This window comes from Pituophis catenifer, unplaced genomic scaffold (assembly GCF_029215685.1).
Source record: "Pituophis catenifer annectens isolate HBS135680 unplaced genomic scaffold, rPitCat1.0.hap2 SCAF_6, whole genome shotgun sequence".
Taxonomy (NCBI): domain Eukaryota; kingdom Metazoa; phylum Chordata; class Lepidosauria; order Squamata; family Colubridae; genus Pituophis; species Pituophis catenifer.
The window spans coordinates 95,225,274-95,238,933 of NW_027256886.1; the positions used below are offsets into that span (position 1 = coordinate 95,225,274).

At 42.8% G+C, this 13,660-nt stretch overlaps 1 protein-coding gene across 1 annotated transcript in view; it reads left to right on the top strand.

Annotated features, from left to right (window-relative positions):
• Positions 1-13,660, top strand: part of ARID5B (AT-rich interaction domain 5B) — a 133,794-nt gene that overhangs the window by 56,173 nt on the left and 63,961 nt on the right. Inside the window, exon 4 of the mRNA XM_070944897.1 lies at positions 1,283-1,513. Coding sequence (XP_070800998.1) covers positions 1,283-1,513 — 231 coding nt within the window. The remainder of the gene's footprint in view (positions 1-1,282; positions 1,514-13,660) is intronic.

A 13,660-nucleotide genomic window follows, 5' to 3' on the forward strand; every position in this document is an offset into this window, starting at 1 on the left:
AGAGATGGTGGAGTCTGGGCCACGGGCACCAGCCAAACAAGCCATATTATGGCCTTGTTCAGGATGTGATGTACCAGCTTATTATGAGGGTCAGGATTCAGCAACATCTTTCCCTATATAAGCAGTTTCTGTTCACAGGATGGGGAAAATCTTCATACAGTTCTGGTGATCTCTGTTTTTAAAATGCTGGGTGTCTTTTTCAGATTGGTTGGAGCTTAGCCACATCTAAAAGATTTAATTTGTGTAGAAGAATTCTATAGAAATTCAGACTTGGCTTTCTTTGGGGTTTTGCCAGTATGGTGAGTTCAGATTAATAATTAAATTACCATTATTGTTCAAGTGTAATATTATAATTTCATATCCACATTCAAGGACCCTATTATTAAGAGATTGCTTATGCATTATTTATCTATTCTATTTATCATTAAAGAGAGAGGCTTACAGCAATTCAAAAGAAAAATAAACAATTAAAATGCTCTTAATAAGCAGTGGAATATAACTATTCCATCAAAATTTCAAAAATGGTAAAATTAATTAGTCACCAAATGCTTAAAGTACTGAAATTTTTATTCCAAAGTAGCTGATGGTTTCCTGGCAAATAGATGGGGAAGAAATGGAGGTAGTGACAGATTTTATTTTCCTGGGCTCCAAGATCACCACAGATGGGGACTGCAGCCAAGAAATTAAAAGACACTTGCTCCTGGGGAGGAAAGCTATGGCAAATCTAGACAGCATATTAAAAAGCAGAGACATCACCCTGAGAATAAAAGTGTGTATAGTCAAGGTTATGGTTTTACCAGTTGCAATGTCTGGCTGTGAAAGTTGGGCCATAAGAAAGGCTGAGCGCCAAAGAATGGAGGCCTTTGAACTCTGGTGCTGGAGAAGACTCCTGCGAGTCCCTTGGACTGCAAGGCGATCAAACTGGTCAATCCTAGAGGAGTTCAAACCTGACTGCTCTTTAGAAGACCAGATCCTGAAGAGGAAACTCAAATACTTTGGCCATCTAATGAGAAGGAAGGACTCACTGGAGAAGAGCCTAATGCTGGGGAAGACTGAGGGCAAAAGAAAAAGGAGCAGTCGGCATGAGCTTCAATGGACTCCAGAGGATGGTAGAGGACAGAAAGGCCTGGAGGAATGTTGTCCATGGGGTCACGATGGGTTGGACACAACTTCGCAACTAACAACAAAAGCTGAATGTTGGTTGGTTGGTTGATTGGTTGGTTGGTTGGTTGGTTCTCTGTCTAGGGACGCAATAACGCTCTGCTCCCTCTTTCTTTCTCAGGTGAGGAGGAAGAAGATGTCAATGTGCTGATCCTCAGCTACCCTCAATACTGCCGCTATCGCTCTATGCGGAAACGGATCCAGGGCAAGCCATCTTCAGTGCAAGCAGACCAGTTCGTCTTAGCCCTGGGAGGTGTTGCAGCCATCAGTCAAAGGTCTCAAATCCTCTACTGTCGAGACACATTTGAGCATCCCACACTCATCGAAAATGAGAGTGTATGTGATGAATTTGGTAAGTCTCTTCACCTTTCCTTCTGTCTCAGGTTAAAAGGGTTTTCTGCAATTGCTCCCCATTTTGGAAGTGCGATTTAGTCACAATGGCTGGTGAAAAGCATTATTTTACTTTACTGAGAAGCCAAGGAGGTGCCCAGAACTAACAGTCCTTATAGTTAGGCATCTGCATTCACTGGCAAAATGCTCTTAGAAAAGCAGCATGTTTGTTGGAGGATGGAGATGATGTTGAAGAGAGCTTTGAAGGCAACATGGTGTATTTGGTTCTTAGGCACAACTGCGCTGGGCCTCATTCTTCCATGTTTGCTTATTCTTTGGGGTTTGCTGCACCTCCTTTATTCTTCAATTGTGTACCAGCGGACAGATGCTGAGATGTTTTCTAGCTCGAGATGGCTCTGGCTTATTATCAGAATGTCAGTCCTTGGTTTATGCTGAAGCCATTAAGCTCTAAACTGCTTACTCTGAAGGAGATTCACAAGCTCCAGTGTCAGATGTGTTCATGGGTGCTGTAGAGTGAATGGCTCGTTGTGGAGCTCAGTTCTAGCAGAGACCACATTGTTAATACGGGATCGGTGTTAGCTTCATCAGGTTCTACAGTTTGCAGTCCCCAAATGTGCAGCGTAGAGTTTAGCTGGGCTGCACAAAGAGATGTTTTCAGAGCATGTCTGTGAGAATGAAGCACCTCCCTACACAACATTAGAGCAGCAACATCCTTTGCGAGATTCGCTTGGCTGCTTGGAAGGCTATCCTCAGCGGTCTCCAAGTGTGTTCAGAAATGGGAGGGGTGCAGGCACCGTGCACCATGAACAAAACAGAGGAAGAGCCCTCCCGGCTGGACTACTCTAATGCTCTCTACATGGGGCTCCCCTTGAAGAGCACTTGGAGGCTCCAACTGGTCCAGAATGTGGCCATGTGGGTAATTATGGGTGCAACTCATTGCACCCATGTAACATCTTTCCTGCGCGAGCTGCACTGGCTCCCAGTGGTCTTCCGGGTGCGATTCAAGGTGTTGGTTACCACCTTTAAAGCACTCCATGGCTCAGGACCTGGGTACCTACAAAACCGCCTTCTGCCACCGATAGCCTCCCACAGTTCGCTCCCACAGAAGGACTCCTCAGGGTGTTGTTGGCCAAATTATGTTGGCTGGCGGCACCCAGGGGGAGAGCCTTCTCGGTGGGAGCCCCTGCCCTTTGGAATGAACTGCCCCCGGACATACACAAGATCTCTGACCTCTGAGTTTTCCGCTGTGCTCTTAAGACCCTGCTCTTCCGACAGGCAGGGCTAGCTTCATAATTGAGTTTTAAATTCGGAATTCTTAAATTTTTGAGTTTTTTGGCTAATTGGCCTTAAATGTAATACTTTTAATAATTTTTAAATTTAAATTGTGATATTTGTATTGTGTATTTACCTGGCTGTATACTGCCCCGAGTCCTTCGGGAGAGGGGCAGTATAGAAATAAAATTATCCTTATCCTTATCCTTATCCTTATCCTTATCCTTATCCTTATCCTTATCCTTATCCTTATCCTTATCCTTATCCTTATCCTTATCCTTATCCTTATCCTTGGAGCACTGGATGAGTTGGCTAAGGATGCAGCTGCTTTTGCACTTCCAAGGGAGACCCTTAACCTCCTTTGTGAAGGTCCTGTTTGGCACACTTTGCACAACCGGCCCTTAAAGGCTTGTCCTCGTGAGTAGAAACGCTTTATGGAGGTTGACAAAAATGGTGGAGAGGCTTCCATCCCTTGTCTTTCAGAGTTTTGTCTCTGGGCCCTGCACAAGTTTAATTATTGGGATAGGCTGATTTTCTGAGTTATTTTACCTGCGCTGTGTAAATCAGTATTTATTTACCGTATCACTTTACAAATTAGATGACATTCATAAATCTTTGTAATGTGAAACCATTTTTTATATGTTGGTGAAGACAAGGAGAAAATATATTTCTTATTCTGCTACCCGCTGCCCTGCTACTTGTTTGAAAAGAATGGGTTTCCCATGGCTCAGGATAAACGATGATTTTAAAAAGAGAATGTTTTGGAAGACAGTGAGAAAGTAAAGATACCGGGATCAGTTCAGATTCAGAAGGAAAACTGTTCAGTCAGTTATGGGAGCTACAGAGCTCAGATACTTTCATGCAAGGAAGTCTGTCTTGGCTTTGGTAGAAAGGAAGAGCTCAGGGCTGAACTGGGGGGGGGGGGTCCTTGGTGCTCTCTGAACTTGGTGGTTTTCTTGCAAACATTTCATGACCCAACTAGGGAACCTCATCAGTAAATGTGGTGTTTCCTGCTGGTTTATTTTGACTTAGATGGTGCCCACAGTCCAAAAGTTATAAAGCCAGCATGAAACCTGTGATTTAATTTAAAGATAAATTAATTTTAACTAAAATGAAATATCATTTTCACCTATGCAGGTAGTAACTTCCCCATACAGCACATTAAAAATTCCAGTTTGGTAATGACTTTTGGGCAGATTTCAGTTGAGATGGAGGGATCAGATTCCTGCAGAAGGTTGTTCCCCAAAGACAAGACAGAACCCTATTCCTTCATAACCAGGAACCCAGGACAAAACTATGATCGAGGAGCTCTGGTACCAGGGACAAACTGCATAATGGAAGGATGGCCAGAAAGTGGCTCTACCTGGCTTCTGTTTTCTCCCCTGCTTAATGCTGACTTCCTGAGCCAGAATATCTCTCCCAAATAATTGCCAATTCATACTTGGAATCCTCCAGAAAGACCCATCATGACCCATCTCTTCTGAAGATGTTTCTCCTTGAGTTATTTGTAATTTGAAAAAGGGACAGCAAGGCCCAGATGCCAAGTTATCCTCCTTACATCACCCACAAGGGTTGGCTGTACTTTGGCGGTGGGGAGGATTTGCACCAGGGGTGAAATCTACTTACCTTCCCAACCAGTTCAGAAGTGCACACTTCGCTCGTGCGCGTGTGCATGTCATATGCATGCGTGGACCCTCTACGCATGCGCAAACCTTTCTGTGGATGCACAGAGGGTAAAAAACTTGTTAAAACCAGGAAGTAACGACGACCAGGTGGGTGGGCGGAGCCTCGTGCCGCCATCACTACCGGTTCTCCGAACCACCAGCTGCCATCACTACCGATTCAGCCGAACCGGTCTGAACCGGGAGCATTTCACCCCTGATTTGCACTGACATAACTGGTATCAAATACACAATTTAGTGGTAGTTGGCTGACCTGTTTATTGGCTAATTGTGCGAACTCTACCTCTAAATTAGCTCACTTACTCAGGGCTTTTGTAAATAGCAATGTCTTTTTTTTTTTCTCTGAGGTTACAGTACAAAGACACATGTAAGCATCATGTTCAATTCCCGCTTCCAGAGCTATGGCAGAAAGTCAGAAATATTTAGGTAGCATCAAACTATATATGCAACAAATTAACATACATTATTCAATATTAGTAGGATCACAATCATTCCTTCTACATCTGATAATTAACATTAATAATGGTTCCACAAACCCCTTTTCTATCTTGCAGTGATGGTCACCAAGTATTACTTGGTTAACTGCTTTATGCAAAAATGATACCAAAGTGGGTCTGTAGACTTCAGGGTATTTTTTTTAAAAAAATAATTAAATAAAGGGTATTCATCGTGTTGGTAAGTTTTCAGCTTGGGTTTTGCAAGTGCAGGGTTGTATCCAGAGAACTATTTTGGCCATGGCTTCTTTCCATGCTGTGACTCTTTGCCGTCTCTGTCAATGCAAGATATCCAACCTCAGGATTAGAGAAGGTAGATCCATGCATGCTTTGAAAAAAACTCAGAGGAAGGGCTTGAGTTCACGGATGGGCACAGACGTGGCATTTTCCTGCTGGTCATTAAAGCAGCCTGACATTTTTCACATTTCTGGTGAGTTTGAAAAGAAGTTGCAGTGGTATTAAGGAGCCAATTTATAAAGTCCAATGTGACTGTTTCTTCCAGATTCAACTGGGAGCCTAGAATGAAGTGTGTCTTTGCACATGCAGCTGCATTTAGGGGATATGTGAAGGATAAAATCATTTGTGAAATCAGCACAGCCCTGGTATCTAGTTAGGGGGGCATCAAGGATTTGCTCTGAAACCAAAGACCACTTTGTGGGCAGAAGCCAGCATTGACCTAAGCTATACTTCTGCTATCCTAGACCTCCGGGGCTGAGGAGTACGTGAGAGAGAGGTGGCAGGTTGCCCCCTCCTCTATAATTCCATCTACTACAATATAACTAGTATGCACTGTTAGTTTACATTAATTCCATATAGATGATGGTGACATATACAAAATCATGGCAGGTAAATATAAACCTAAGAATGGTGGTATAACAGAGAAGTCGTGTGCTTTGAGTGGCCGGTTGCTTTTCAGTCTGATGTGCAAAGAAAAGAGCAATTTACAGGGGTGCAAGTGACTGTCACATTTTTTAAAAAAGAGCTTCAGTGCTGCTCTTTTTCAGAACAATAACAATAATGATAACATATTAAATGTCTATGCCATCTCTATGACTTTGGGCAGCCAGACAATATTCAGTAGACTCCTTTAGAGAAGCAAAAGCATTTCAAGAAGAGATGCTGACAGAGAGATAGATTTGACAGGAAGGGAATGCAAGATCAGTCAAGATCCAGATTTTTTAAAAAAATTAAAACTACATATTATTAAACTATATTATAATATTTCTATTTAAAGCATCCTGCTCTGTGATGCAGAAATGTGCCAGCGCTGAAATACTACTAGGTAAAACGTCAATGTGGGCCTCTAATTCCTGAAGACTGTATTTAATGATTAACGTATGGCACCACTTTATCTTCTGCAGGCTCCGGATAGTAGATACTGTATTATTCAGTATTAAAGGGGGAGGATAGGACTGTTTTGACCAAGAATAAAAACCTTTATAGGACATATCAACTTCATGTATTTGTTAGAAAGTTTCAACCAAAATAGATGATGTTTCCATGAAGCTTTTGTTTTTGTTTTCCTTTTCCCTTTTCAATTAGACATTTTAACAAAAGCAGCATTCTCGTCTCTTTTCTAAACTGGGGAAGAGTAAAGCCGTCTTAAATATGGCAAGGGAATTTTGGTTGCCTTCTTTAAAAAAGCAACACCTTTAAGACGTGAGCCTTAATCCTCCACAGCATTATTACCATTAATCTAATGTAATCATTAATCTCATATGGGCAATATTGATATTGCAATGAGTGAAAAAGCAACTTCTCTCTTTGTGGCCCTCCTTATCTCAGTCAAAGAGATAAGCATTCAGGACATGCAAATGTGTCAAGTCACAACTGGGAGGAGCAGCTCTGTTCTTTCTGCTGTTGCTTCAAGCACGCTCACCAAGCTCTGTGGTTGCCACCACATACCTTGTCTTCATAGTGGCAGCCTAGGGAATAATACTCTCTCCCCTGTGGATGGGCCAGTTGCATTGCCAGCGTGCACAATGCAGGGCCTTCTCACCTTCACCCAGTGCAAATCCACCCAGCCATCTCCTGCGATTGTGCTTATGGGGAAGATTAGGTGCCATCCTCCTTTTCTTCAACCAGAGGCTTCTGCTGTATTTAGCACTTAGACTTAGACTTATATACCGCTTCGTAGTGCTTTTACAGCCTTCTCTAAGCTTACAGAGTCAGCATATTGCCCCCAACAATCTGGGTCCTCATTTTACCGACCTCGGAAGGATGGAAGGCTGAGTCAACCTTGAGCCGGCGAGATTTGAACTGCCAAACTACAGTTAGCAGTCAGCTGAAGTAGCCTGCAGTGCTGCACTCTAACCACTGTGCTACCTCGGCCCTGTATTTCCCAGGAAGACCAGGCTACTCGCCCAGAATCCGCCTTGAATTTATAGTGACATGTTTTCCAGTGTGTGTGTGTGTGTGTGTGTGTCTAGGATTGACTGCTCCACTTCTATAGTTCTTTGTGGCCTGGTTTCCTCATTATGCAAATGATTTGTTTATGTTAATTATGAGTCATTTCGTTCAAGTACACCTTCAGCTAGCATGTGAAATAAAGCCTCTGTTGAGCTGAACTGGATTCCTGGTAAGCACATGCTCACTTCCATGTGGTTATCTTGGGGAAATTATCAAATGGGTTTATTGCTGCCTTTTCTGATTTTAACCCACCTGATGTTTCCAAGGATCTTCTGCCAAGAAATACCATGGACCTGACCCTGTGTGGCCTTTTGGGATTGGCCAAGGCACCATTGGTCTAATCTGTGCTCTTCCTACATGACGTTGCTGAAAAAATGAATGAAGTCAAGAAAGAATTTTCTTCTTAAAGATATTTTGTAAAATTGCACATCCACCACTATGGTGTTCCATAGTGCCTATTAAGAACCATCTCCTTTCCACCTGGACAGATCCATAAGTAGCAGGGAAGTCTAGAGTCACCACTGGAGCATGGATGAACTATCTACCTATCTGCCTTTCCGCCCAAATCTTTACTGGACAATGGGTCCGCAGGTTTCAGTGGTAAAGCAGAAACATACATCTAAATCCTAAAGCCAGTGCATGTTAATATTTATTTCTCATCTTTACAATATGGTTCCAATGTGGATGGATTCTGAGCCTCTTTAAATATACAGTAGTTCACTGCAGTGTCTTACCAGTCTAAAAAAAGATAGATTTCAGAAACCATGGTTAGAGTACCTTAATTAAATATAGCAATTCCTACTTTTTTTTAGAAAAATAAATAAAGCAAATGGCACTGAGAACTGTTATTAGTGAGCAGTAACCATAATGTTATTTCCATTTAGGTATGTGTAAAATAAAAGTGCTTTCCCATCATTTAGCATAAATCTGAAATGTTTGAAAATGAGAAATCTGGAAATGTTTTGAATTCCTGGTCAAACCTTTCTTTTTTAAAAAATAAGAATGGAGAAATAAGCTATTAATGGTCTCCAGATGTTGCTTATAGTGACTGATTTTCAGTTGTAAAATAATACCTATTTAAAACAACACCAACAGTGATACAACATTCAGTTCTAGCATCCCCTAGAATAATGTTTGAAAAAAACATATTGAACAGAGGAACTTATATAGCTTGCAGAATTTCTTGTGTTAAATTATTTCTTCCTGCTAAATGTTTAACTTTAATTGCTTCCCGCTTTTCATAATCTCAGAATAAATATTAGCACATTTTGTCTTTCCTTGTATGCGTAAAATAGTTGCATTCACTAAACATAAAAGTCCCAGATAATAATAAGGTCAAAGTCTGCTTCCCTCCTGCAATGCGGCTATAATTTAATCCATATTCATGTTGTCCTAAACTGACACTACTCAGACTGATGGTTGGACAGATTCCCCCTGTAAGGTTTCTAGTGCAAATAAAAACTTGTAATGACTTATTTTTGTCTTTATGTGTTGCTGTTTTCATCTGACTAAGAAGCTTTGAGAATTAGGGAAAATATTCCTTTGGCCCTACTATGTATACTGTTGGCTGGTCTCTCGGGATACTCACACATAACTGAAGTTTCAGTGGCCATTTGAATGAGCAGTGAGGCCAGGAGCTAAAAGAGATGGGCTCCATCCATCACATGACTCAGTCCAGGTTGTCCTTTGTGTCTGGCCAGGACCACCGGCAGAAAATGGCAGCTGATGCCCTCTGACCAAGGCCTCCTAAGCACTGAGTTGGCAATACGCAAAGGCACTGTGGTCCCAGTTCCATCCTCCAATGCCCTTTGGAGCTTCAGGTTGGGTGTTTTGGCCCATGAGTCCAACCCTGTTTTCCAGGATGCTCCAAACATCTGCTCCAACTCTTTTGCACTTTTGTAAAGGTAATAGAAAGAATTTCCTCTGACAGGCCATTCTGTAGGGGAGGAAACAAGGCGATCTTGCACTGGAGGGATTCTGCCAACTGGAAGGCCAAGCTGGACTTCTTCTCTCATGTCGAGGTTGTCCTTCGAATGTGGGCCTGGCCACCTGCAAACCCTGAAACGTCATCACTCAAACCCTGAAAGGGTCTTTCCAGGAAGTGCTGGGGAGTGGGTGGGGTGGGGTTGTAGAACAAAAGGATGCTGGCCAGGGCCTGCTTGTGGCCAGGAGTCCTTCCGTTTGCCCTGATGCTGTGCGGGGTCAGGCACCCACTGCAAGGGCAGCTACAGCTGGAGCAATGTGGAACCCATGAGCCACTCCCAGGTATACTGGACTCGGCCGGAGCGGGGGAGAGCTTGCACACCAAGAGCCACTCGATCCAATGCAGGACATTTACTTTTGCTTGTCAGTGATCACAGTTAAGGAAATAATGGCTGAGGAGGGAAATGGATGGAAAGGGCGAGAATGCATTCTGAAAGGTGATTCTGTTTCCCACCAACTGGACGTTGCAAATATTAAATATTCATCTTAACAATGTTAATGCTCCATTACTATAAAACCTGCTTCCTTGCACCACTGCATGTAATGAACATTGATCAGAACTGACAAGGCTTAACTCTGTCTCTTGTGATAAGGTCCTTTCATGGCTTGAGTTCAGCATACGGTGTAAGTGCAGCTTTTTCCCTCCCTGCCACCTTTTCCCTCCCTCCCTCCCTCCCTCCCTCCCTGCCACCTAAATATACCACACAGGAAAAATGTGAACATCCAGCTTTCTGAGGCTGTTTTTTTGCCCCACAACCACAGAACCTGCCTGCTATCTGCTGTGCAAAATGCTGGCTGTGGTTTCCTAGCTTCCAGCTGCGTGGCCCAGAGACAGTTGGGGAACTGAACAGAACCTCAGTTTATCCAGAGTTATCATACCAGACAATACATTAAAAACAACACACAATTAAAACATTCTGTTTCTTTGAAAAGCAACATCCTGCTGCTTCAATGGCATGATGGAATGAAGTTGCTTTAGGTCAGGAGGGTGAGTATGCATGGACCGTGGGGAGAGGGGGGCTCTACGAGGGAGATGAATGGTTAAGAAGTTTTTTATTTATATATAAAAAGAGTGGGGAGGGAGGGAGGGGGAGGGGAGGCTCTTTGGTTTGGTCTTTTGGAAGAAAAGGGGTCCCAGTAGTCTCAGAGACACCACCTTAAGGAATTCATGGATAATTTATGGAGTGCTAGAATTGGAATTTGGGCTTGTCAGTTTCCAAGAACCTGTACATTAGCTCCTTCCCTCTTGACAATAAACCTAACAAATGAGACTTTTTGTGAATCTGTTTTCTGGGCTGTACAGATAGTCCTCAACTTACAATCACAATTGAGCCCAACATTTCTGTTGTTAAGTGAGACATTTGTTAAGTGAGTTTTTCCCTAGTTTACAACCTTTCTTGACACAGTTGTTAAGTGAATCACTCAGTTGATAAATTGATGTTAAGTGAATCTGGCTTCGTCATTATCTTTGCTCCTCAGAAGGTCAAAAAGGGGATCACATGACCCCGGGATACTGCAACGGTCATAAGTAGGAACCAGTTGCCAACCATCTGAATTTTGGTCACATGATTGTAGGGATGCTGCAAAGGTTGTAACTGTAAAAAACGGCCATAAGTCACATTTTTCAGTGCCGTAGTAACTTTGAACAGTCACTAAATAAACTATCTGTACTCTACTCCTGGGGCTTAGTGGTCCAGGAGGGTTTGCTTGCTGGACAGATGGGCAGACAGTGGCTCTTCTACAGGGTGTCTTCACCAAGGGTGGGTGGTCATTGATCAGACGTCCACTAAGCAGGGGACGACGTCCAAGGTCTATTCCGTGATGGTTTGATTCTGTGGATCCATTTCAATCAGAGCTCTGTATAGTTGGAAAAAACCTGAATTAGCAGACTATATTTAGGATCTTCCACTGTTGCCTTTTCAGTAATTGGGGTTCTAGTGAATCAAATCCCATACAGAGAGGAGTTATTTTAAGCCATTTAAGCTATTAAGTAATTTATGTTCTCTTCAGACAAACATCCTGGTTCACACATTATTATCCCCACATTCTGTCCTCTGCTTGGACCACCCTGGATGCCTTTTGTGTCTCCTGCTGGAAGCTTTTTGCATTGTGTGTTCAGAAGAGTTTTCATCCATCACACTATCAAATTTACATTGTTAAATTCCCTGAGGTCTGGGAGATCAGTAATTATTATGAACAGAAGAGAACCTTAAAAAAAAATCTATCATGTAAGTGCCAACATTCCTGAAAGTAACACAATGAACAAAGGAATAAGTGATCTATGTCAGAATATGGACTCATTCTTCAGAATAAACCTGCTTTAAACAGCAGTGAGAGAGACAACAATGTAATATTTTCCAGTGACTGTTTATCATGAATTACGTCAGCTTTCATTTAAATGTGTTTATTCTCTTTAATGCTTCTTGGTGCATAATTTGCAATGTGTGGCAGCTGAGGGGCGATGAAATAACAACTCGCAGGCCCCCTGCAGGAATAAAGAACAGGGCACAGGGTTGGGTTCGCTCCCCCCCACCCCCGGCTAATTATTGCACAACTCCTTCCTTTTCTTTTTCTTTTTTTAAGATAAAGTGGCGTAAGACATTGTAGAGGTATTTATGGCTAAATCTACTCTTACATGGCTCTGTTTTGCTCCTGGCTAAAGCAGTCATTTGCGGTAATTTTGCTTTGGGAGATATTATGTCAAGGCTGGTTTAAGAGTATGATTATGTTTCACGTGACCTGCGGTTACATGTCAGCACTTGAAGTTTCTCCCACTGAAATCCAGAACAATTTTAGCTAATGCTTCTTTGCAAGGAGGCCATTGTGGGCATACCTGAAATCATGGGGGCGGCGGGCGGGGCGGGGGGGGGGCAGAGAATCTTCCAGCCAAAAGTCAACCAGAAGAAGGAAAGGAAAGCGACTGTCCTAAGGCTTAATGCAGAGGTCTTCAAACTTGGCAGCTTTAAGCCTTGTGGACTTCAACTCCCAGAATGATATACTGGCTGGAGAATTCTGGGAGTTGAAGTCCCACAAGTCTTAAAGCTGCCAAGTTTGAAGACTTCTGGCTTAATGGGATCAGGTCTGCAGACTTGCTTCCCAGGGTTTAGGAACTGATTTACTGGATCTAGGGAATCCAGTTGAGTAGTGGGAGATATTCTGTGCAATCCTGAGGTGTGACACATGAAATCCCTGGCTCCACAAATTCCCCTTGGCAGTGAACTTCTGAGTTGGCCATCAGCCACCTCACTCTTGTGATAGTTACAATTACGAATATTGACTGACCCAGAGAGCTCAGGTTGTTCCCTTCCTCTCTGGCTCCAGTGGATAATTCTCTGAGGACTGAAAAGGGAAGCGTTACTGACGCTCCTGCCATCAAACAGAGGATGCAAAGGTTTGTCAATTGCTCTTATGTCGTCTTGCAAACCTTTCCACCATTTGGAGAACAAACAAACCCCTATAATACAAGCTTGCATCCAAATCTATGTATTACTTAAGAAAGCTGCCATTGGAGGCAGGCGGGACATTCAGATTCTTAAAAAATGGATGTACGGCTCTTGCGAATGCTTTTTTTTTTTTTTTTTTTTAATTTGATTTATATGCCGCCCTTCTCCGGAGACTCATGGTGGCTTACAGTGCGTTAAGCAATAGCCTTCATACTTTTGTATATTTTATACAAAGTCAGCTTATTGCCCCCACAAACTGGGTCCTTTTGCCATTTCAGCGCAAAAGCATCGGTGAAATTGGTGGGTTTGGGGGTTTTGCCAGCAAGGTAAAAAAATGGTGAAAAGGGTAGCCCAGGAGGGACTTAGTTTGTGGAACATGCCTTCTTCTGACCTGGGCAGGGAGCAGATCCTTAGCCCTCACCTTCCAGGGCTTCAGTACAGAGGAGCAAGAGCAGCCTAGGATCCCTTCGTTCCAAATGCTCAGCATATTTTCCAGTGCATGCAGTATTTCTTTGAAGAAGAAAGGAAACATGCAGGGTGTGCCAGAAAATGGAACAAAGAACAAAAACACAGCTAGTGACTCACTATGAACATTGTTTAATTTTTCTCAACACGCAATTAGTTAATTACTCTTAGCCAAATTAATTTGCATTTGTCTTTTTTAACCTTCTCTTTGTCAAAGCAACGTAAAAGCAGCAAAAGCTTTGATTTCTCGCTTTCAAGGTAAATCTTATTTCCTTATAACTGGCAGATCTAGGTGGGACTGCTGCAAAGGGGCATTTTGATCTGGGCTGAAGGAGGGAAGAAAACAGATCTCTTCCTAGGATAAATGGCCACAAATTCCAGCCTTACACTAGGGCTTCTA